The sequence below is a fragment of the Astatotilapia calliptera genome, chromosome 4, assembly GCF_964374335.1.
Source record: "Astatotilapia calliptera chromosome 4, fAstCal68.1, whole genome shotgun sequence".
In the NCBI taxonomy this organism is placed as follows: domain Eukaryota; kingdom Metazoa; phylum Chordata; class Actinopteri; order Cichliformes; family Cichlidae; genus Astatotilapia; species Astatotilapia calliptera.
The window spans coordinates 34468557-34493671 of record NC_137425.1 but is presented as its reverse complement, the minus strand read 5'-3'; the positions used below and the strand labels follow the sequence as shown (position 1 = coordinate 34493671).

General features: G+C 42.7%; 1 protein-coding gene across 2 annotated transcripts; it reads left to right on the top strand.

Moving 5' to 3' along the window:
• Positions 1-873: 873 nt before the first annotated feature.
• On the top strand, positions 874-21241 carry gspt1l (G1 to S phase transition 1, like). Of its 2 annotated transcripts, XM_026187528.2 has the most exons (14): positions 874-1341; positions 2140-2184; positions 11865-12107; positions 12377-12410; positions 12498-12575; positions 12720-12900; positions 15117-15271; positions 15696-15836; positions 15932-16025; positions 16737-16817; positions 17065-17238; positions 17472-17561; positions 18995-19163; positions 20586-21241. In XM_026187528.2, the coding sequence occupies exons 1-14, from the start codon at positions 1149-1151 to the stop codon at positions 20636-20638; spliced, it is 1731 nt and encodes a 576-aa protein (XP_026043313.1). In that variant the 5' UTR covers positions 874-1148; the 3' UTR covers positions 20639-21241. The 2 variants fall into 2 exon arrangements, with proteins under 2 accessions (XP_026043313.1, XP_026043314.1); XM_026187529.2 differs by lacking the exon at positions 2140-2184 and having other exon boundaries at positions 891-1341.
• The last annotated feature ends 3874 nt before the right edge of the window (positions 21242-25115 follow it).

Here is a 25115-nt window from a genome sequence, read left to right as displayed (position 1 = left end):
AAATGAGTCGTAACACTCTGCACGCATTGGTGTCTGTTTGAGAATGCCTTTAAAAATTCTCTAAGAAGCACCATCAGCACAAACATAGTGGAGTTGTTGACATTGTGAGTTCTGGTAGACAGCAGTCTGCTACAGCGATGGTGGCATACCTATCAGTCAAACCAGCAAACTGTAATACTTATTTGTGAATGACTTCAGAGTATGAAAGGGAAATTATCTACAAGTTATTGTTGCACCAGACTGTAAACATACTTTCTAATTCTGTAAATATGGAAATTCAAATATGGGAATTTATAACTATGAATTATAATCGTTTTTTGTCAGTTTATTGGAGGTTTTTGTCTAACCTGCAGCTGTTTTTGTGAAATGTTTTGAAGCAGTTAATTGAAGCATACCAATTTTGTTTTAACTTACTTCTGTTGAGATACATTATATATACATTATACATTATATTATACTATATATAGTATAATATACATTATATTATACTATATATTATACTAATTATATGAGATACATATTATACATTTCACTAGTGGCTTTGTTTTAGAATATAGCGGGGTGTGTGTGTGTGTGTGCGCGCGCGGTGGTGGTGCATTAGCGTGTTTTTGTACTCGAGTATAATGTCTTCTTCAAGCAAACAAGAAATATAACTCATATTAAAGAGTTAATCAAGTTGAAAGAATAAGCCTTCGAAAGTCATACTCCAAGAAAATCAAACAAAATCTGACTCGAATCTGCGGTTTCTACAAAGCTGAGAAATTTTTTTGACGTAAACCGTGTGTCCGTAGTCTTTCGGGGAATGTAGTTCTCTTAGTGTGAAAATTCTTTCGAAGCAGACGCGCTCTCGTTTTTTAATAAGACTTCATATCCCAGGGGTCACTGCGGGTAGCCGGCGGTTGTGGGGACGCATTAGCTCACGCGGACAGTCTCTGGGAGTGCTGAGTCGAACATCCTCTGTGGCGTCTGGTCAGACAGAAACCGGCTGCTGGGTTTTACTTGAGTCGGAGATTAAACGGCACACTTGGAGTTGGGACGCTCTCCAGCATTGCCAGGGCTGACGGCGTCGTCGGGTTTCGGGAGGACGCTCGTGTGGCTCAACAACTGCGCAGCTCAAATCTCACGGCGGTGAAAATCCAACAACCACGATGGACCCGAGAGACACTGCCCCTGATTCCTGGGAACAAGAAGATGATGTGGAGGCCACGATCGACGGACAACTTGAATCAGCATTCACAACGCTAAATGTGAACGCTAAGCCATTTGTGCCCAATGTAAACGCCGCCGAGTTTGTTCCGGCTTTTGGCCTGAAAGCACACCCGGCAAACGTCGACTCTGCCGGTGAGTACAGGGGCACCACGGGGTTGCGTTAGCTAAGAGCTAGCAGTGGCTGGGCTGCTAGCTCATTAGCCGCTTTGCAGACACGCGTTCCGTGAAACGCGATAAACTAGCTGCTTTCCACGTTGTTCGGGTTATTAATCCTTCTCGTGGTAAGCTTTGCGCTTTGTAAGTTTTTCAACTTGTCACATCTAGCCGCCTCTTGTTCTGCAGCTTGTTAAATACTGTCATAACTGATTAAATAGTAACCACCCCAACCGGCGTTAGCTTGTTTCAGCCACCCGGCGGTAGCCAACTAGCATGGTCGTTAGCCGGCGTGCTTTTCACGTTTGAGTTTTGGGAACCTCGGTGTTTAGCGTCAGCGACGCCGTACAACCAAGAGATCAGTCATTCTGAGCAGTAACTGGAGCCGTACTGGCACTTTTCCCGGGAGTGTTTGCGGAAAGCTTAAACTCGTCACTGCGAACAAATTAGTAAGAGCGTGAGTATGAGTATGTGGCGTGACGTGGATGATCTGACGCACTCTGGAGACGATCACAGGAAAGCGTACATACACCACCTGCATCCATCCGCGGTGTGCCGCCCATATTGAGCCCCACACACGGGAACTAAAACAGTAAAACTGTTACAGGTTCTGTCGTCAGATGGCCTCTGAAGATACAATGAGAGCTACTTGTGGGGCACAAAGACGGTTCTGTTTTCTAATTAACTTTAAAACTCACATGCTCTTCTTTTAAGATTGTGGAACAAGCTCCATTAAGATTACATTAAACTTAAATGTAACCATTGTTTCTCTTTTAGTTGCTGTTGAAAAGATGTCCACCATGGAGATGTCAGAAAGTGCTGGTATGTATGAAGTAGGGCTGAACGATTATGGAAAATAATCTAATTGCGATTTTTTGCCCCAATATTGCGATTGCGATGCGATATGCGATTATTTTTTAAGGTCTTTGTCTTCTGTATTATTAAACAAAGACAAGCAATACATCATATAGTATGGCCAATACTATATTACATTAATTTTAAACTGTTCTTTCCTGGAAGACAGACCTCTGTTATGATGACATGAGGTGATGCATGAATTGATGACTGACATTTTTATTTAACTTCTTCAATCACAACAGTATATTTGAACATACACAATAGTTTATTTTTAGCTTACAAACATCTGAGCATAAAGTGCTGACAAGGAACCCTGGTGTAAACATTAAAATGAAAGTCAGTACAATGTGCAGATTGCAGAAATATACATAAACAAAATCAGTGGCTTTACCACACTCAGTTTTTCGACATCTGTGAACTACTAGACAGTCATTCAATTTAAAAATAATATTAAATAAATAAAACTAATAAATAAAAAATACACACATCTTACTGATCTCTGCAGTCAGTAACATTACACATAAAGTGCAAACATAATAGCAATTGTATAAACACACACACAAACACGCCTTTAAAGTTTAAAGGCGTGAAATTGGACGGTCTAGTTCTGATTAGCGTCACCGCTGTCTCGGTGGAGTTTAATAAACTCGGCCGTCTGCTTCTTGCTATCTAAAATATAACCAGACACTGGTGTAAATTCTCGACTGTCTCATACTTCTGTTTAATAAGTTTTCTGTTTGACGTTTAGTCAGCTGTGTGAAAACCAAGGAGGAACCCACCCGGGGGATTAATAAAGTTTTATTTTATCTAATCTAATAACTTTAATCTCAGCCAAACCGATTTACTCACGAACAAACAAAACACTGAAAAAAGCCCAACAATAACATTTTTAGGTTGTCTAAGTGACTTATATATTACGTTTAACCCGAGCAGCGAAACTCCGCGGTGATCTGAAAATGATGTGCCGGGAGTTGTGCCGTTCTCAGCGACCCTCGAGCTCCCGGCTAGCTGTCGAGCTGGTGGGTAGCAGACGCCTCTGAAAACGTCAAAGCACTTTTGCAAATATGGGATATCTTGATAAACCGAGCAGATATTTGATGTTTACACAACTACTTTCTCGCCTGAAAATATGTTAAAAGTTTATTTTGTGACCCAGAAAGATTAGTATGAGTAATTTTAAAACTTAGTAGCGGCCGCCATTGTTGGAAACTGGAGTTTGGCTGGGCCGTGCTATGAATTCTGGGATATGGTAGTAATTTGGACAGCCTTCGGCGCGTCGCTGTGACGTAATCGGTCTACAAATGCGGCCTCAGGAGGATGCAGCACATGAATTTGGACATGTCCAGAGTATAATCGCAGCCTTTGCGGTTAGAAAATTGCACTTGATCATGTCGCGATATTATCGCAAATGCGATATATCGTTCAGCCCTAGTATGAAGCGTGTTTGTGTGGGTCACTGGCTTCCCACTGTGGCACACAAATTGCGCACACACACTGCTACAGTGTTACATACAAGCGCTTACTGCCCGTGTTATTGTCCTGATATGTGCAGACTCTGGGTATGAAACCTTTGAGGATGCGCCAGTAGTCTTGGGGATGACTGTCTGTAGGCTGATTGGTTGAAAAGTGGGCCTGAACAGGAAAGGAAGTGTCAGCAGACTCGACCACAGAGAGAATTGAAGAGAGAAAAAAAAACCCTAAAAGATGAAAAATACAGTCAGTTGCCAGAGAAGAAACATGTGGTTTTTGTTTTTTACTCAGTGTCATTTCAACTCTTTGTATGTTGTAACTCTGCTGCTCTCCACTGATGGCAGAAGCAACAACAAGAGACTGCTTATTGCATGTGTTTCTGACACTGTCCCCTGGTTCTTGTGCATATAAGAGTAGCCCTTGTTTTTCACAAAATTGTGTGGGTGTAGGTTTTTGTACATGAAGTAGGTGATGGATACGGTTATTTTGTTACCTTGCTCTGAACTGAAAAGTAGCTTTGTCAAGCTAAGTGTGCCCAGTTGTGGTTTTTCAGGTAAGTTAATTTAATGTTAGATTTGTTGCCGAGATTAATCTTCATGTTTGTAGTGCTCCCAGTGTGCCTTACACACACACACACACACACACACACACACACCTCTATATGTGTGTGTGTATATATCTATATATCAGGGGTGCAACAATACTTGTATCGATATTGAACCGTTCGATACAGTGCGTTCGGTTCGGTACGCATATTTATCGAACAATACAAAATGTTTAATTTATTTTATCAACTTTCCTTCTGACTATGCTGTCTGTGTTGAGCGCTCAGTGAGTCTGCGCTCGACAGTGCAGCCTAGGCGGAGTAGTCGAACGCAGATTCACTGAGCACAGCGCAAGCTAGCAAGACAGAAGTTAAGCTCTCCTTGCAACATGGCAAATTGAACCTCCCCCACCCTCATTCAGATCTGGCGTTTGGAACTATTTTGGTTTTCATGTGAAGCATGACCCTGAAGGTAAGCGTGGACAAGGTACATGGACAAAAGTAAAGTAAAACAGTATGTTGGATGTGCCACGCAATGCTCAATTACATTGGTGTGAACTAGTGTGTTAGCGCAGTTAGCTCGTTAACGTGTTGGCCGTCTAGCCCCACGCACGGGGCGATCCGCGGTAGCTCGTTAACGGAGATTTGCCGTGTTGTGGCGTTAACGTCATTTCAACGAGATTAACGCTGACAGCACTAGTGGGAACACAACGAATATGACTGCACATTTACGCCGACAAACAACAAGCACGCATGCTACAAACTTTACCCGAGTCATTTAGACAGCCGTTAGCACCTGATTCTCCTTATGGGGACCTGATATGTTTAATATGCTGCTGAGAATATAGCCCAGAAGAAGCATATAGCATAGCTTTTATTTTGGAAAGAGACATTTCTCTGTAACAAACTCTTTTCCAAAGATGAGTGATTCCTCAATCAGATAAATTTATTATTTTTTTATTACTTTGTTGTTTCAGCAACATTAAATTTAAAAACTGTACTTTTGAGTTAAAATATATATTTATAATTTTAATAAATGACAAATTAAAAAGGCATGAACAGGTTTTTGTATCGAAAAAATATCGAACCGTGACACCAAAGTAATGAATCGAACTGTGAATTTATATATATATATATATATATATATATATATATATATATATATATATATATATATATATATATACACACACACACACACAATACTTGTGTATGAGTACAATATTGACAATGACATTTATGCTGAATCAATCTCACACAGATTGATTCACACAGTTAGAACAGTTGGTTTCCTCTCCTTCACCTCGCAGCAGTGTTTGCTTCATGCATCTGCTACAGTGTGTTTCTTCCCGAGTACAGTGTTTGAGCAAACAGCAACTGACGTCTGTATTCAGTTGTAGATTAGCATCAGCTTGTCTTGTTTTTCATTGCTCTGTCATGTTCACTGGGAGTGTATTTCATTATCACTTTAGACACGCATGCAGAGATGTACTCTACATGAACATGTTTGATAGGCTCACATTGAATCCTCCAGTAACATCATTTGGCTTGTAGACTGACAAAGTATGTTTTTGATAAACCATATATAGATGAGGTGACCCTGAATGCTCCCTTAGTTGCACTGCAACAGGATTAGGCTGCTGGGGTTTCCCATGATGCACTTAGTGCATCTTCTTCAATCACCTTTTTTGCTCACTGTGTTTATATACCTATGCATTTAATCATTAATTCAAATTAATCTCAGACTCTTCCAGTGTCTTTTGTCTTGTCTCCCTCACCCCAACCAATCACAGCAGATGGCCCCGCCCCTCCCTGAGCCTGGTTCTGCTGGAGGTGTTTTCCTGTTAAAAGGGAGTTTTTCCTTCCCACTGTTGCCAAGTGCTTGCTAATAGGGGGTCACCGGAAATGTGTTTTTTTTTTTTTTTTTGTTTGTTTTTTTTTTTGGGGGGGGGGGGGTTGTTTTGTATTTTATTTTATTTTTTTATTTTTTTTTATCTGTAAGGGAACATCAACCCATTCTGAGTGGTCTTACATGTGAGCCTACACGTGGCTTTGCAGTCCATCTTTTATGTTGTAGGTGTTTTCTTCCACTCTGGAGCCCATTTAAGCACTTATGGTGCAAGACACGGGTACACCCTGGACAGGTCATTCATACTCGCATTCAGACTTGGGGCCAATTTAGAATCACCCGTTAACTTAACCCCACTAACTGCATGTCTTTGGACTAGAACAGGACGATGTGGCCAAAAATATTTGTCACAATATATATTTCAAAATTTGTGATAACGATATAACTGACGATATAATTGATGCAAGACAAAACACAACTCCACATCTTTACTAGCACAAAGAAAACCCATCCATTTATTGTCACTTAAACAAGCAGCTGTTTTTATGTACATTAAAGCTTTATAAAAATGTAACAGTGCAAATGCAAATTCCTTGCTGAAAGTTTAACCAAAAGGCATTTCCAGTAGACATGTGCTGACATACCCTGAGCATAACCATGTATAATATCCACTGAAGTTAAAAAGAGGTGCTTTGCAACATTAAACTGCAGTGTGCCAAATAAAAAAGTCAAATATGTATTTCTCGGACCATAAGGTGCACGGGATTATAAGACACAAGAAACAAAGCAGTCAGATAAATCAAACTTTATTCAACTCATTCTTCTTGCTTCCTCCATTTCTGTCCCATCGATTCATTAATGCTGTATTCTATCACAGCGGCTCTATTCCCATGTTGTTGCAGTATATTAATGACTAACCTTGTATGGTGGATGGATTATCTTAGTTGTTCTCCTGACTGAAGTTTGGTTCGTTTACAACATCCTGCCATGCGATTGCATTTGTCTCTAACCATCAGGAACCTTCACGTTAACTTTCATCGAGGGGAAAAGTGTTAGTGTTCATTCTCCAGCTTCACTGTTTATGCTAACACAGCTGTGTCGCTAGCGATCACGTAGCACATCATTATATACCAGCTAGCCCAACTTCAGTAACCCTACAAACGTCACTGCTGTTTAGTTTCCTGTCTTCATTTATGTTGGAAGTGATAGCAGAGCTGTACGTTTGATTTTTTTTCAGAAATCTCTCAGTCAGAACATGCTATATCATGTTTAGGTGGAAACCAGCGAGCTAACTTCTAACTCTGTTAAATGTAATAAATCCTGTTTTCATGGATGTCTGGATGTTAAACGTAATTGTTACACCTGGTAAAGCAGCAACGCTGATCATTCTGTTAAAGATGAAAGAATTTAGACAATTTTTAACTCTCAGTGAGAGGGCGGAGTTTAGGTCCCAGATTACTCTGATTTACGAGCACCTTAGTCAGACAAATACGGCAATAACGACGGCCACTTGTATGTTCTACAAAAAAAATGTGCTGTGTTGTGTATCTGACAGACAAACACCAAACCAGTTCCACACCACTGAAGTTGCAGCATTTTTACAAACAAGTTCTGGTTCATCCGTTTCACTCAATGATCCGCTTTCTCCCTTCTCATTCTCAGTCGCTGCCATGCTTTTTCGGCCATGTGCGTATGAAAACAGGCACTGCGCATGTGCGTTTTATCGTTATATTTTATTTTCTTATTGTTGCCCAGCATTGTACCGGTGTTACCGTGAATGGTATAATATGGCCCAGCCCTACTTTGGACTATGGGAAGCAGCCGGAGAGGACCCACACATGCACAGGGAGAACATGCAAATTCCACAAAGAAAGGCCCTAACCAGGTGGTGGACTCAAACCCAGAACTTTCTTGCTGTGAGGCAGTGGTGCAAACCACTGTTCCACCTTGATTGGTTTTATTTTATTTCCCCGTCGTTTTTAATTATGTTTTTTATCGCTGCCTTGTTCAGGCCCACTTTCCAGCCTGTCAACAATTGACCTGGCCACATCATCCATGCCAAGTGATGCACCGTTGATTCTTTGGGGGACTGCACATAAATATGGTGGTTAGGACTCGCCTACACCGTACTGTCCACACACAGTACAGTGAATCTTGAAGTCGTGGTGCTTGTTGACTGTACACATGGGGCAGTGAGTGAGGGCATGCAGAAATCTGTAGTGTTTGGTGCAAAGATTTTTCTGTTTATTTAGATCCATTGGTTGTACTCAGCTGTTCTGGAAATGTGAACATCTCCCATTACACTGTATTTATTCACGGTGCTGACACCTGTGCTAAATTTTAGGGACGTTCCTTGTAACTAGTCGTTTAAATGGGCAGAGTTCAGAGATATAACAGGAATGAATACTTGCTGTTGGCTCACCTGGTGTCTGTAAAGGACTAAGTATTAGGCAGCCGTGCGGACACAGACCCTCACAGTTCTGAAATTTTGCATCACAAGACGTGGAAATTGTAACCGAGGCTTGTGGCTCGCCTTCATCTTGGTCAAACACGGCTTGTGTTTGTGTCTGCACACACCTGAAGGTCACTGAGAATAAAGGAAGGACACATGGTAGGCATGCTGGTGTTGTAAACAAGGTTTCTACAACTTCAGTTCCAAAAATCTTGGGATGGTGTGTGTGTGTGTGTGTGTGTGTGTGTGTGTGTGTGTGTGTGTGTGTGTGTGTGTGTGTGTGTGTGTGTGTGTGTGTGTGTGTGCAAGGAAAATAGTTGATCTGACAATCTCCTATTCAAATATCATTCACAGTAGAACATAGAAAACATGAAATATCTAAACTGAGGTATTTTATTTCATTAAAAAACAAATAAGCTCATGTTGAATTTGATGGCAGCAGCACGTTTCAAGAAGATGGGTCAGGGCAACAAGGAGCTGGAAAAGTGTTACTCATAAGAAACACTCGGAGGAACAAACTGTGGAGCAATTTCAAATTTTCCTCAGCATAAAATGTGAAACTTGAATCAACATCTATAGTCGATAAGATCATTAGAAGGTTCAATCTTTGTGTGCAGGGACGAAGCTTCGGGCAGCACTGCATTAAAAATGGGCACGGCTTCAGAAATCCCTGCCTGTGAACATGGCTCACCGTGCTGTCCACACATGTAGCTTAAAGCCAGACGTGAACATCACCCACAAACACTGCTGTCTGCAGGACGTTGGTCTGTGAAGCACTGCAGAGCCATCCTAGCTGCTTTATTGCAATAAAAAAGAACTGGGTCAGTTCTTGGTAGCTCTTGTGAGTTGATTAAAGTCGTCATTAAAATAGTGAGCGAACTATGAACCAGTCCTAGAAATGGTGATTGGCATGTTTGGGTCATAATGTATGACATTGCTTCAGGGACATGTTAATAGCAGGTCTCTATTTCTGTGAGGAACACGAATATGAACATAGATACTCCATTTTTCAATTTTATTTTATTCTTAGCTTTAAGAAGAATTTCCAACTGAGGTTGGCCAGGCAGGTTATTCAGCGTATGAGTACAAACGATTGTACATTGGACACCTTGTTAGCACTTCTGTCATACAGTACATGAGGAGATGACAAACTTGTACCTAACATCTCACAGTATGGCTTCTTCTCTTTTACTTTGGCAACAACACAGTGATGACTGCAGCTTACAGTAAACATGGTCTTTAAGCCGTTGCACAGGTTAGCACCCTCATACCTTTCTGATCTTTTAAATTAATACACTCCTGCAACATGACTGAGGTCTGCAGATCAAATGCTCCTGGCTGTCCCAAGGTCCAGGTTAAAGCACAGAGGAGATCAGGCCTTTGCTGTGACTGCTCCTTGTGGAACAAACTGTCACATCAGGTCCTCCCCAACATCAGACACTTTCAAAACCTGTCTGAAAACCCTCTTTTATTCCTTGGCTGTTAAGTGAATGAATGAGTTTGTACTTTTGTCTCATTTCTTACTCAAACCTTCTCATTTTATGCTTTTTGTTTTTATCTCTTTTGATTATCTTAAAAGTACAGCGTTGCCTTGGTCAACAGTTGCTGTTTAATTGCGCTATATACAGGGAGTGCAGAATTATTAGGCAAATTGTATTTTTGAGGAATAAATTTATTATTGAACAACAACCATGTTCTCAATGAACCCAAAAAACTCATTAATATCAAAGCTGAATGTTTTTGGAAGTAGTTTTTAGTTTTAGCTATTTTAGGGGGGTATCTGTGTGTGCAGGTGACTATTACTGTGCATAATTATTAAGCAACTTAACAAAAACAAATATATACCCATTTCAATGATTTATTTTTACCAGTGAAACCAATATAACATCTCCACATTCACAAATATACATTTCTGACATTCAAAAACAAAACAAAAACAAATCAGCGACCAATATAGCCACCTTTCTTTGCAAGGACACTCAAAAGCCTGCCATCCATGGATTCTGTCAGTGTTTTGATCTGTTCACCATCAACATTGCGTGCAGCAGCAACCACAGCCTCCCAGACACTGTTCAGAGAGGTGTACTGTTTTCCCTCCTTGTAAATCTCACATTTGATGATGGACCACAGGTTCTCAATGGGGTTCAGATCAGGTGAACAAGGAGGCCATGTCATTAGTTTTTCTTCTTTTATACCCTTTCTTGCAGCCACGCTGTGGAGTACTTGGACGCGTGTGATGGAGCATTGTCCTGCATGAAAATCATGTTTTTCTTGAAGGATGCAGACTTCTTCCTGTACCACTGCTTGAAGAAGGTGTCTTCCAGAAACTGGCAGTAGGACTGGGAGTTGAGCTTGACTCCATCCTCAACCCGAAAAGGCCCCACAAGCTCATCTTTGGTGATACCAGCCCAAACCAGTACTCCACCTCCACCTTGCTGGCGTCTGAGTGGGACTGGAGCTCTCTGCCCTTTACCAATCCAGCCACGGGCCCATCCATCTGTCCCATCAAGACTCACTCTCATTTCATCAGTCCATAAAACCTTAGAAAAACCAGTCTTGAGATATTTCTTGGCCCAGTCTTGACGTTTCAGCTTGTGTGTCTTGTTCAGTGGTGGTCGTCTTTCAGCCTTTCTTACCTTGGCCATGTCTCTGAGTATTGCACACCTTGTGCTTTTGGGCACTCCAGTGATGTTGCAGCTCTGAAATATGGCCAAACTGGTGGCAAGTGGCATCTTGGCAGCTGCACGCTTGACTTTTCTCAGTTCATGGGCAGTTATTTTGCGCCTTGGTTTCTCCACACGCTTCTTGCGACCCTGTTGACTATTTTGAATGAAACGCTTGATTGTTCGATGATCACGCTTCAGAAGCTTTGCAATTTTGAGACTGCTGCATCCCTCTGCAAGATATCTCACTATTTTTGACTTTTCTGAGCCTGTCAAGTCCTTCTTTTGACCCATTTTGCCAAAGGAAAGGACGTTGCCTAATAATTATGCACACCTGATATAGGGTGTTGATGTCATTAGACCACACCCCTTCTCATTACAGAGATGCACATCACCTAATATGCTTAATTGGTAGTAGGCTTTCGAGCCTATACAGCTTGGAGTAAGACAACATGCATGAAGAGGATGATGTGGACAAAATACTCATTTGCCTAATAATTCTGCACTCCCTGTAAAGAACTTTGACTTCTTGTGCAAATGCCTTAAGAGAGCCTTTGAGTGGCACAAGGCAGAGAAAGTAATGGTGGTGGAAGTGAGAAATGCTCTTTATTTTCATTTTTAAAATGAGCATAAAAAAAAAAAGATGTGCTTTGTTTGTCCGTGCAGCGCCCGTGGAAAATGGTGATGCAGAAATGACCGCAGAGGAGCCATGGGACCAGAAAGAAGTAGAACCCAGCGAGGAAGAGCCAGGAGGCGGCGTGTGCGTGGACCGGGGGCCAGAAGTGCCAGACGAGACCGCTCCAGAGATGATGGAGGAGGAAGAGGAGGTGCTCGTGCCCAAGGTTCCACCCACACAGCCGGATGCCCCCAAAAAGGAACACATCAATGTGGTGTTCATTGGACATGTAGGTTAGTGGAAAGTCTCGTTTGCTGTTTTGAGTTAGCATGTGTGAGTGTGACCGGCACGCATAACAACGACGGCTTTGAGATTTTTGTCCAAACATTTAGTTTGTTGGGGCTGTTTTCACTGGTGTATTAGGGCTCCGGTTGTACCCGCTCTGGTTGTTATTTACAAACTAAATCGCACACTTAGTTTCGTACGCACATCAGGTATGGTAAAAATGGGTTTATTACGTGGAAGGTGTAGGTTAGCTGATTAATATATGCTGCTTTTCCAGATGCTGGCAAGTCGACCATTGGAGGACAAATCATGTGAGTAGTAGTCTCCTTTTTTCTTTAGGTGAGTGAAGTTGCTTCCATCACATCGTGCCTTTGACATGTTCCTTTCATGTACCACAGGTATCTGACTGGCATGGTAGACAAGAGGACCTTAGAGAAATATGAAAGAGAAGCCAAGGAAAAGAACCGGGAAACCTGGTGAGTGGATGGTCTGCTGTGTCTGCATCGACATGGTGGTGTTGTGTGTCGAGCACATCGTAGAAACTGACTTGCTGAGAGTGACCACGAACACATTAGCACTTTGTCTCGGGTTGTTTTTTTATTTATTGAAACTATCTTCAGGTACCTGTCTTGGGCTTTGGACACCAACCAGGAGGAGAGGGACAAAGGCAAGACGGTGGAGGTTGGCCGAGCATACTTTGAGACAGACAAGAAGCACTTTACCATCTTAGATGCTCCAGGTCACAAGAGCTTTGTGCCCAATATGATCGGAGGCGCATCACAAGCAGACCTGGCTGTGCTGGTGAGTCCAGGAAATGAGCAGTGTTACTGAACTTACCCCCGAGAAAAACACCAGAAAGTACAATTGTAATGAATTCCCTGTAGTTTACCTTTGAAATCAAATGCAGACGCTTGAGTGTATGTCAGTGCAGCTTAACGCTAAACTGGAAGTCGGCGTGTAAGTCTGCTACAGAGAGCTGTTGGTTTAGAGTGTGTGTGTGTGTTACAAGGACTAATAGTATAGCTGAGACCACTAACTGCGCTGATTGAGGGTCTTTACGTGTACCAAAGGGATGCAGCTGCTCCTAACAGGAGCATATCACTGTGCGCTTCATAGTGAGCAGGCTTACACGTATGAGACTTGCTGCGCTCACTCGTACTCAGCTGGTTTAAAGAACGCCCTGAAGAGCACTGTAGCTCTTGTACTGCTCTGAGTAAATGAGAGGAAGAAAATCATTGCTGTGTATGTAATAGGGGCAAATGATACCACAGTGATGACGACGTCAGTTTTATAAATGCTGCTGTTTGCAGGCAGTATTTATTAGTAAGTGAAGGGCTTTCTCCACCCTGCTGATGACGCACTACATTCAAAGTGTGAGTCAACTAAAACACAACATAGTTCAGCATAGGGCTGCTCAATTAATCGAATTTGAATCACGATTACGATCTGGGCTTTCAACGATCATTAAAAATGACTGAGCCGATTATTAGCCCCTCCCTCGTGCTTTACTCTCGCGCTGCTCCGTGTGGCAAATCGAGCGCACCTCTCTGCATTTCGAACATACGTCACAACAATTAAGAGCAGCGGTCTCCAACCTTTTTTTGCACCACGGACCGGTTTATGCCCGACAATATTTTCATGGACCGGCCTTTAAGGTGTCGCGGATAAATACAACAAAATAAAACTAGTACCGGTACCGAAAAAAAAGATTTATTCATAACACACAGGAAAACAGAGTAAACGATAAAAGCGATAACAAAATAACACTGAAAACCGATAAAAACCCTGAAAACCAGACATTTCACACCTGAGCCTCAACGCTCGCGGCCCGGTACCAAACGACTCATGGACCGGTACCGGTCCGAGGCCCGGGGGTTGGGGACCGCTGATTAAGAGGACCCGAGGGAAGCTCGGAAAGCTAAGCAGAAGTTATTTGGAGAGGAGAGTGACTGCTGTTGGTTGAAAAGAGGTTAAAAAAAAAACTTCAGTGGTGTGGAAACATTATGGGTTCAGTCAGACGTGGATCAAGGAGACACAGTGTGTAAACTTTGCTACAGTGTAGCTGCAGCACAGAGCAACACTGCAAAGTTCACTAAACATAGATGTTTACATTTTTCATTGATTTTTATATTGTAAACATTTGCACTGTTATCAGTATTTGCACTGTTTTATATTATTTTTTGACAATCTTTAAAGTCATTATTCAACACGTTGTTATTGTTAAATAAATATCGTCAAATAATCGAGATCTCAATGTCAGTGAAAATAATTGTGATTATCATTTTTGCCATAATCGAGCAGCAGATGTTTTCTGAGAATTTGGAGTAAAAGTATAACACAACTGCGTAACATGGCAGTTTAACAATAACTAAAGGAAGTTAACACTGTAACTCATTAGAAGTTGAGGTGTTATCACATACTAAAGCTGGAAACTTTTCTGCCTGAGTTTTTTAGCCAGCTGTCCTGTTTTCCCGTTCATCGTGGGCTCTTCCTGTCAGGCAGCAGCTGGTGATCCTTGCTTGAGTTATTTGTTTGCTCCTGGTTGCACATCATCAGCTAACTCTTCCTTGCAATGCCTTCACACCCTGCCTGTGTTTTTGCCTCAGGTGAAGAGTTTGGTTCCATCTTTATTCAGTATAACAAACCTCTCAAAAACATCTGTGTCCATAGTTGTTCGTACACACTCCCTCTATAGTGTTTATGAAGGAGTATCTGTGCTTAACATACTTTCCCTCCAAGTGCTCCAAAGTATGACAGGATTGAAAAAACGACACTACTAGTTACTGAACCCTTTAAACTTGGACAAAGTTAAAAGTATAAAAATGTCAGTGCTCAGAATTATTCATGTTCATAACCCTGTGGTGAGCTGCTCAGTGTGTGCCGTCCTTACCATGTGACAGCTGGGATAGGCTAAGCTCTAACGTCTTTATTGTTTTGTTGTTAATGCATTTGTGTTATCTGTTTCATGACGTTACACCAGGCTGTAGCACAAAGTGAGTGAGTGTTTTGTCCCACAGGTGATATCTGCCAGGAAAGGTGAATTTGAAACCGGCTTTGAGAAAGGTGGACAGACACGGGAGCATGCCATGTTGGCCAAAACAGCCGGAGTCAAGCACCTGATAGTTCTGGTGAATAAAATGGATGATCCTACAGTCAACTGGAGCCTGGAAAGGTTTGGACACTGAACAGCAGCTAAAGTCTGCATGTATACCTATACACACATGTCTTTGACTGGCTTACACTGTAATCTGTAACTAGAGCATTAGTGGGTTTACTTTTATTAATAACAATAGTAATGTAATGTTTAACACTGTCCTGAGTCGTCTCATGCAGCGATTACTGGGAATCCAAATTCTCTGTTCTGCTGGCCTCTACATGCTGTTTCAGTTTTACTTCAATAGGAGTTTGAAATAAATGCTTGTTTATTGTGGGAGACTGAATCAGAGGTTAATTCCACTCATCCTGTCAGCATTTGACCTCACTGGTGCTGCACATGCCACATTGTCCTCCACCCACTGCTGATACATGTGGTGGTCACTTTGTGTCATGCTGCTGTCCTTTGAAGAGGTTTACATCCACCCTGTCTGAACCCGCAGGTACGAAGAGTGTAAGGAGAAACTGGTGCCATTTTTAAAGAAAGTGGGCTTCAATCCAAAGAAAGATGTCCACTTCATGCCGTGCTCCGGGCTGACAGGAGCCAACCTGAAGGAGCCCGCCAACATGTGCTCGTGGTACACGTAAGTATTGCTGTGTTCCTTTTTGCACCTGTGGCGACTGAAGAGATCAGGCAAACAAGTTAAACACGAGGAATCGTTTTTGTTTTATATTGCAGAGGTCTACCTTTTATTCCACACTTGGACAGTTTGCCAAATTTTAACAGATCAAGTGACGGTCCTGTAAGATTGCCGATCGTAGACAAATACAAGGTAAGGGTCTTTCTCATTTGCACATCTAAAAGCTGCATTACAGTTTAGCATGATTAGATTTAACCAAGAAAATTGGTTAATTCTACGAAAGGGTGGAGCTTTTGACAAAGGTTAACAAACCAAACGGGGAAAGTTTTTATGTTTGTGCGTTGATACAAACTACATGTTCTACGTGACACAGACTGCGTGTAATCTTGACGGTGCGTTGTGAGCCCCTGCAGCATGATGTCATGCAGCGTATACAAACCAGAAACCTAAAATCTGAACAGTTACTGATTAGCTGGTTAAAGATTGACTCTGAATCGGAGCACTTCCTCTTAGCCGTCTCTGCTCTGCACAGAGTTGAAGGAGCGTGCCATCTCCCAGCATTGAAACATCATCTCAGCATGAAGTCTGACAGGCACATATGCGCTGCAACCCTGAGCTTTCCTAGACATTTGCTGACAGAAATATTAAAACATGAATGTCCGATGGAGTCCACACTGAGATTGATCGGCCTCCAGATCGTCCCAGTGTGTCTGGCATATGATAGTCTGATGCTCTCATGGCGAGTGAGTGGCCACCTCTCGTCACAGCCGCTCTTTCTAATCGTTTGCTGCCACATTGAACTTGGACATGATGTCCTGCTGCGGTGGAAGTGGAGACTTGGTCAGACTGATAGATGCACAGATTCTCTCTCAGCTGCTCTGTAACACTCTTTGTCTCCACCAGGACATGGGCACTGTGATTCTGGGCAAACTGGAGTCTGGCTCCATCAGTAAAGCACAGCAGCTGGTCATGATGCCAAACAGGGTAAGAGATCTTCTTCCATAAGCCGGAGCCAGGTGAGATTATTGCTGCTGCTCACTGGCTGTTTGCCTGTAGTTAAAATTAGAATTAGAAGCATGTATTCAGATGTAATAGGCTGCATGAAACTAACTGGTATAGAGTTCTTAAGGAAAACAAACTAGTGATATCCCATGTAGGTCCTTGCCAGTGTCACCTGTTTTGGTGTGGGGATGTGGATACACGTCTCTGTTCTGTCTCTTTATATGTGCAGCATGTGGTGGAAGTGTTGAGTCTGCTCTCTGATGACGTGGAGACGGACGACGCAGAGCCAGGTGAAAATCTCAAGCTGCGACTGAAAGGCATAGAGGAGGAGGAGATCCTTCCGGGCTTCATTCTGTGCAATGCAGAGAATCTGTGCCACTCAGGGCGCACGTTTGACGCGCAGGTTAGTGCACGTGGACGCTCTGCTGGTATTACAGGGCCCATCGACACAACATTCACAGCAAAACGCTACGTCTACGATGATTGAGCATGCATCGAGACAACGTGCACAGCAGCTGTTCACGTGGTCCGCAATGAATCTCAGGCTTGATGCCACAAGACAGTTGTTGATGTTAACAGTGAGAAAATGTTGTATGGGCAGCCTTATCCTGATCACCGGAACTCTTTCCTCTGCAGATTGTCATCATTGAACACAAATCCATCATCTGTCCAGGTTACAATGCAGTCCTTCACATTCACACCTGCATTGAAGAAGTGCAAATTACGGTAAAACCTGATGCCAGATTCACTTTCTCGATGGTCTTGAGCCCCAACTCATTTCTTTATATTTAAAATATGGTCTGGATCAGGAGCTCTCCAGGCTGATGGAACGTCTTTCAAAGTTGTGGACATTGGCTGCTTTTTCACTCAGTGTAAATACCTGACCGTTTTCACAGGATTTGTTTTTGCTTAAGCCGTTTAACACTGACCTATGAATCATTCAAGCATAACAAAGATTCTGTATCAACACAAACACTAGTGTAGTGGCCTCACAAAACGGGCAACTCACCAAGGAACCAATTTGGGCCTATTTAGCCTCCTTTTCATTAGTACCTACTCGGATCGATTTCAGGATTTTTCCAGTTGTACCTGTTTGGCCAGAGTTCCAATCGATCCAAAGAGGTACTAACATACGATGTCATCAGACTGCACGCCACCAATTGGCTGATCAGTGGCGTCACTGACCGCTCACAAGCCATGAAAGCATCTCATTCACGAAAATCCAAACCGCCATTTTTTTATTCTTTAAACCAGGCAACAAGAGAACTGGCTACAAAAAATAACACGAGGTCCTCAAGTGTGACAAAAAGCCACAGACCGCGATCACACCGGCCGTGTTGCTATAACGACAACTACGCACATTAGGTGGTACTCGATTGTAACAGGTAACTGTCAGTCTGAGTTGGGTAAAGGCGAGTGATCTGAGCAGGTACTAATGGAAAAGGGGCTTTTCTTACTAGCAGTCTTTAAAAAACCAAAACCCCACATAATCTGTTTCATTATGAAGAAGGCCAAAGACAGCACGGTTAGACAGGCTAACAAGGTGATCCCCAAACAGCTGTCAGCTGAGAGCTTGTTGTAAAAAAAAAAACAAAACTGTTGTCAGAGTTCAGGAGGGAGGTACAGCAGTGATGTTGGTTCGGGCTGCACTGGAGATCTGATCAAAGTTATTGGAATTGAAAAAAGTACCTTCAGATTGGCAGCAGCAGTGATCCCAGACACACTGTCAGTGCAGCAAAAGCATAATTAAGCCAAAACACACAGTGGAAAACCATCGGTTATGGACTGGCCTTCCCAGAGCCCAGAATCCAACTTTATTGAGGAAGTGTGGGATCATCTTGACAGAGAACAGGGAAAAAGGCAGAAACGTCCAAAGAAGAGCTTTCAATGTCCTTCAAAAAGTCTGGGAAACTGTTCTTGAACATAAGAAATGACAGAGCTGCCTCAGAGTGCATGTGCTAAAGAGTAAAGGTGCTCACACCAAATATTCACTTACATTCACTGAAATTCTGCAGTGTGTTTGCAAGCGTTTGTCTTTATCCTAGCAAAATCTAAATGAGTGGTGGCTCAAGACTTTTGGACCATATATCTTAATCTGTCCGAATGTTATACATTTGGTTTAAGATTGCTACAAATCCACATATGCTGCTTGGGTGCAGGCCTTAATCTGTCTGGTAGACAAGAAGACAGGAGAGAAGAGCAAGACACGACCACGGTTTGTGAAACAGGACCAGGTGTGCATCGCCCGTCTGCGCACAGCAGGGACCATCTGCCTCGAGACATTTAAAGACTTCCCTCAGATGGGACGGTTCACCTTACGGGATGAAGGTGTGTGTGCATATATATCTATCGTTCTATCTGTCTGATAATGTAGACGGTAACGAGAAAATCACTGCAGCTTGTGACCAGATCGAAGTCATTTTAATGATTGAACGGTCTACAGTTGTAACTGAACACAGTCCCAGTAGATGCAGTTCAACAGTGTTGAACAGCAGATTAGGTTCCAGCTGATACAAACACATTGCAATTGGAAAATCAAAGACACAAACTGTGCTGCTGTTACTGCACAGCTGGCCTTCATTCAGATACAACTCAGTATATGATCTCAGTAGAACCATACCACACTACAGAACACTGTCATTTAAAACATTAAAGAAAGGAATCTCTTTTTTTAAGTCAAACTTTGAACACACATGGTGATCTGTGTCGGCAGAGAGAGAGCTTTGTTTGTTAATTGAAACCTTTGACTTTAGTCTCAGCTAACCTGGCTTTCTGGGCTGTAGAGTCTGTGGGATTAAGACAAAGAACTTTTAAACTAGGCCTTCAGCAGCCCTTCAGTTCAACCACTGTCTGAAAGACCTTTTATGGCGACGTCATCACCAAACAGATGGAGTCGGGCACGCTGGTTTGTCCTCATTGGGTTGGGCACACTGAGTGGCACAATCGGTTCATGTCTGCAACATGTAATCGGCACTACGTTATGCAATAAAACACTTTTCACCACATGCACCCCAACAGGTGCATCACAAACGTAAGTGATTGGGAGTCCTGGCATTCCCTGATACGTCTGCAGGAAAACTAAATTGATATGTGCAAAATAAGTTTCAGAGAGAGACGGGTTTTTTTCTCCCCCCCTCACATCTATGAAGTGAAGCTCATTTGGGGGGGGGTGTCTCTCCCCTCCCCCTGCAGACAGGCTGGCGGATGTTCCTGCTCATGCTTCAGAGAGAAACTGTGGTGTGATGTGCTAGTGACAACCAGCTATGTGGTAAACTGGTTAGATGTGCACAGAAAACCGCTATTTTATTGCTGATTGCGTCGTGCAGACATCAGCTCTGCCATCTGATTTACTGCTCGGTCCAACGAGGATAAATCGGGTGTCCCACTTCAGGGTGTGGGTTTGGTGATGCAGCTCAATCTGCATCCATAAAAGGCTCTGTTGTAAGCAGCTGGTTTAAAGACTCATCAACAGTCATGCTCGTTTTTACTATTCGACTCGCAGCACAGTACACAGGTGTACAGATATACAGAGCATCTGTACGCGCAGTCAGCCCTGTGTGCACGAGGCAGCCACATTAGGATTTCTGCTTGCCTCAATGTCACTCACAGCAGGAATTACTTGCATGTATATGGAACTCATTTTTCCCGGTCTGAGCATCCTACATATAATGAAGCAGAACTCCAATAGCAGAGCCGTGTTAGGACTCACGCAATATTGAGGAGTGTTTTCTTTGTTGGTGTATGTTCCAGGGAAGACCATCGCGATCGGAAAAGTGCTGAAGCTGGTGGCTGAGCGGGACTGAAGATTGACGGCGAGTCTAAGAGTCTGAGTGAGGAGGAGCAGGCGGAGCTTGGTCTTAACCCGCCCACACTGTTATCAGTGGTGACAGCGCCTCCCTGCACGCCCCCTTTCTGCGTGCTGAAGATCAGCTTCAGAAAAAGAAACTCATGTGAAAAAGAAACATGTTTTTAAGCAAATGACAAACCAAGATGATGTCCACACGAGTCGGCTTTCTCATATTGAGAGCTCAGCTATGCCATTCTGGGTTAGCCCTCCCTCCACCTCCCCCACCTCCTTACTCTGGTCTGCTTATCATACATGATTTTTTTTTTTCCCCTCCACTTTTTTTCTTTCCATAAATGACAAATGGCAGAATTTATATCTGAAAACAGATGTGGACCAGGATTCTGCTCGGAGTGTAAAATGATTTTCACAGTAACTTGCAAAGGAAATTGAAAGAACTAAACAGTTGAAACCAAATGTTGATCTTGGGTGTACATGTTTCCCTCTGCTTTTACCCAGTTTTTGGTTTCTCATGTGGCGTTCTGGCAGTGTGCTTGAGCGTGTTCAAATGTTATCAAAGCAAACAAGTATGACAATAAAACCATAAATTGGGGAAAACTAAGCTTGTTTGTCAGGTGTTCAGCATCTTTGCTATTGCTTGACTGAAACTGCTTTGAAAGTGTATATAGATAGAAAGATTTTATTTTGTTTAATTACTGCAACGTGCAACACAAATCGACTCCTGTGGACCGAAACGTAGTCAGTGCTTCCAGTATGTACACAATGTGAACACAAAGCTCTGGGAATGTCGATGTGAAGGCTTGTCTGTTAAATTTGAGTTCGTATCATGGATAACGGACGGATTTAAAAGCTGAACAGGCCTCTGCTGTTTGGCCTTAGCCATGGCTAAGTTTGTGTAGAAGAGTGAAATAACCTCCTCTTGTGAGTGTGCAGAATTCCTGGGTTAATATAGAAGCTTGTGATGGAACAGAATAGAATATGCCTTTACTGTCATTGTATGTGTACACCCAGATTGTCTGCTCCACCAACTGTGCAGGTATAAAATATAAAAAGTAAGACAAAGGAGCAAGAGACACAAGAACACGTTGGAAAGTAGAGTGGATCTGGGCTGGGGGGGCGGGGGTCTGGAGGTGTGGGACCTCAGTGAGCTGTGGTGGGGGAGTACATTTAGCATTTTTAACCAGTCGCAAATCAGTCTTTGATTTTGTTGCTTGTTTTAAAATCAGAATTCCCAAGAAATGATTCATCTTTGGAGATCAGCTTCATAGTTCAGTCTTCAAAGTGTATTTTTAATCACGAGGTTTTAATCCAGCAACATGAATGTTGGTGCTGCCCTTATGAAGCACAGTGGTAATGACAGTAGGTCACAGGAGACTTTAAAGATTGCAAAATTAAGATTCAATGCAGCGACTGTGTTTACAGAGAGTGAAGAAGAAACGCTCAGTACATCATAGGAAGGCCCCAGCAGCCTATCGCAGCAGGGATGGTCACCTGATCCAACCCTGACTATAGTCAGGAAAACGCCCCACAACATGACACACCATTAGCCTGACTGATATAAGGCAGGATGGATCCATCAGACCAGACTACAGTTTGCTTCTATCATCCAGTCTTGGTGAGACTGGATCTGACAGGAGTGCTGCCCAGTGTGTCTCCTACTGCATCAAGGTAACAAGTGATCCTGTCAGCTGAGCCGTGTCTAAATGCATTAGATTTCTGCCATATTATTATTTAGGGATTTGTGTTAGGTGTGACTAACAAAGTGCAGTTAGAGCATGTGTGTATTTACATAGCAATGAGTTATATATATATGTATATATATCACAACATAAAAATTGCATGTTTTGAAGCATCAGCTTGGACTCTTCACTTCTTAAATAAATTTTTTAAAATGCTGGATGTTACACTTCTGGCTCTGTAGAGCTGCCCTGCCACCTATAATATCTCAGCTGCCAGTGACGCTAACCTGACGCACCATCTGAAGGGCAGTGGGTCAAACAGGTGATGAGCGGGGTGCAGGGGTCACCTGTGACGCCCTGGTTTTCCTGAGGCAGGAGGAGCTGGCAATGGCCTCCAAGGGTGGCAGAAGGCAGCCAAGGATCTTTTAGGCAGACTTCTTGTTCTCAGTTGTGGCCCCTGCGTACCAGCACCCAGGCAAGGAGCGTCAGAAGGTCAGCAGCAGCTTCTGGTCCTCAGCACACGGAGGAAGTGCAGCTGCTGCCAGGCCGCCTTTACTGGGGTGATGGTGCTGTGGTGAGATTGGCAGAGATGTGGGTGCCCAGCAACCTGAAGATGGAGACAGATTCCACTCATTTTCTATTTACGATGTCAGGGGAATGACCGGTCTGTCTCCTGGAGTCCATTACGAGTTACATTCAGTTTCAGGTTGTTTTCTGCCCTGTGCACTGTCACAATTTTTAGGGGCGACCGTGGCTCAGGGGGTTGGGAAGCGCATCTGTAACTGGAAGGTCGCCAGTTCGATCCCCGTACTCTCTGTCCTTGTCGTTGTGTCCTTGGGCAAGACACTTCACCTACCGCCTACTGGTGTTGGCCAGAGGAGCCGATGGCGCGATATGGCAGCCTCGCTTCTGTCAGTCTGCCCCAGGGCAGCTGTGGCTACAACCGTAGCTGCCTCCACCAGTGTGTGAATGTGAGAGTGAATGAATAGTGGAATTGTAAAGCACTTTGGGTGCCTTGAAAAGCGCTGTATAAATCCAATCCATTATTATTATTATCACAATTTTTAACCATATTTTTGTGATTAATATTTTTATGCTACTTTGTAGAGTTTTGGAACACAGTTTTTATTCTGTGAATGATGATCCTGTAAGAACCTTAAAAGACGATAAAACATGGTGTGATGTGATTTGATGGAGGCTTTACCTTGACCACCATGTGCTTACACGTACGTACGATACGTTTTTGGCCTGTCAAAGTTCAGGCGGATGGACGAGTGTCATCCTATCAACACCACTTATTTCTTGGCAGATGGCAGCCAAAGCAGTCTTGATGCTGAATCCCCGTTTGACACAATTTCAAACTGACTTGTATCATTCTTTTTTTATTATTATTTAATTGATTATATGCACTTGATTTTCTTCCTTTGAATAACAGAATAAGAGAAAACTGCACAGACTCTTTCCAGCTCCTGTCAAAGTCGCTGCCAGTCGGAGCTCTTTCCAAAAAGATCCACTCATATCAGTCACTTCAGGGTTCTTTGTTTTCTTCTTGCCCTTTTTTAGATGTAATGTGTTTATACTGTAGATAAAAGTGTCTGAAAAGTAAAGCACGAGAGCCTTAAACTTGCATTTTCTGCGATGGTCATCAAGGGACGACTCATCTATCGAAAAAGATGTCTGTTTGGATAGATCACTTCCTGTGACTCCAGTAATTTACCAGTAATTAAATTTTATGGACTTGAGCTTAAGTGGAGAAATTTTATGTAACATTTAAATAATATGAAGGTCATTTTGTCAATTGTGGTTTATTTTTCAAAACTCAAAGAATAAGCAAGACGGGCACCTACCCAGCACTCAGCAGCACTGTACATTAGCTTTGAGGTGAAAATAAGAAGGCACAACCTCAGTTAGATTTTATTTAATTTTAAGGATGCACAGCAAACATGATGGAGGTGTGGAATAATGGGTACAGGCTGTGGAGTGGATGTGGCTTAGATGGGAGCAGTGTGTGTCAAAGCATGGAACAAAGGTAAGATGGAAACTTTCTGTTTTCCCCCCACAGCTAATTTTGCGACTGGCAGATGAAAGAAATTCAAGAGCCAGCATTAAAAGTACTAGCATCCTAAAACTGATCCAGCTAAATGCAGCTTATTTTCAGTGAAAAATAAAAGTGATTTAAAATGATCCTCAGGCAGAACACTGAACAGCTGAGAACCCTGACAGCACTCAGTGACTTCAGTCTTTAAGCATCAAGTGTTCAGCAGGTCACCCTGAGCTCAGCATGATTATGAATATTGATGTTGAGGAAGTTTTGATGTAGTTTTGGTCATTTGGGGCCATCTAAGTTCTTTTAGTTTAGTTTCATTTGACTAAATATCTAAAGTTGGTTAGGTTGCCTAAAGTGTTTTTACCAGTGAGAGTTGCTCCAGTTCACAAAGCATCTTATTTTCCTATTTGTCAGTAGGAGATCAAATCTACACATCTAACCTTACTGCACAAGGTTGTTTCTTCTGATTGGATCACTTCCAAACAAGTCCCACCTTTCAGCACAACACAATTAATACCAAGGAGAAGTGAAGTTTTTAGAAGGCGTGTGGTGACTCAACACTTTTTAACAATATTATTTCTGGTGGCACCGGGGTTCATCTCTTCATACCTCATATCACCTTCTGAGTTGTTTCCTGTTTTTGATGGACAGATGGGGAGAAGCTGAATTTAGGCTCATCTTCCTGACGCCGGAGACACAACAGCACTGATTGGCAACATGTAACAGTGTGAGACTTCTGACTGTATTTG

Excerpts from the sequence above, each read along its gene's own strand:
- gspt1l (XM_026187528.2), top strand. The coding sequence starts at position 1,149 with ATGGACCCGAGAGACACTGCCCCTGATTCCTGGGAACAAGAAGATGAT. Across the intron at positions 2,185-11,864 it reads GGAGATGTCAGAAAGTGCTG|CGCCCGTGGAAAATGGTGAT; the intron begins GTATGTATGAAG and ends TTGTCCGTGCAG. Across the intron at positions 12,108-12,376 it reads GGTGTTCATTGGACATGTAG|ATGCTGGCAAGTCGACCATT; the intron begins GTTAGTGGAAAG and ends CTGCTTTTCCAG.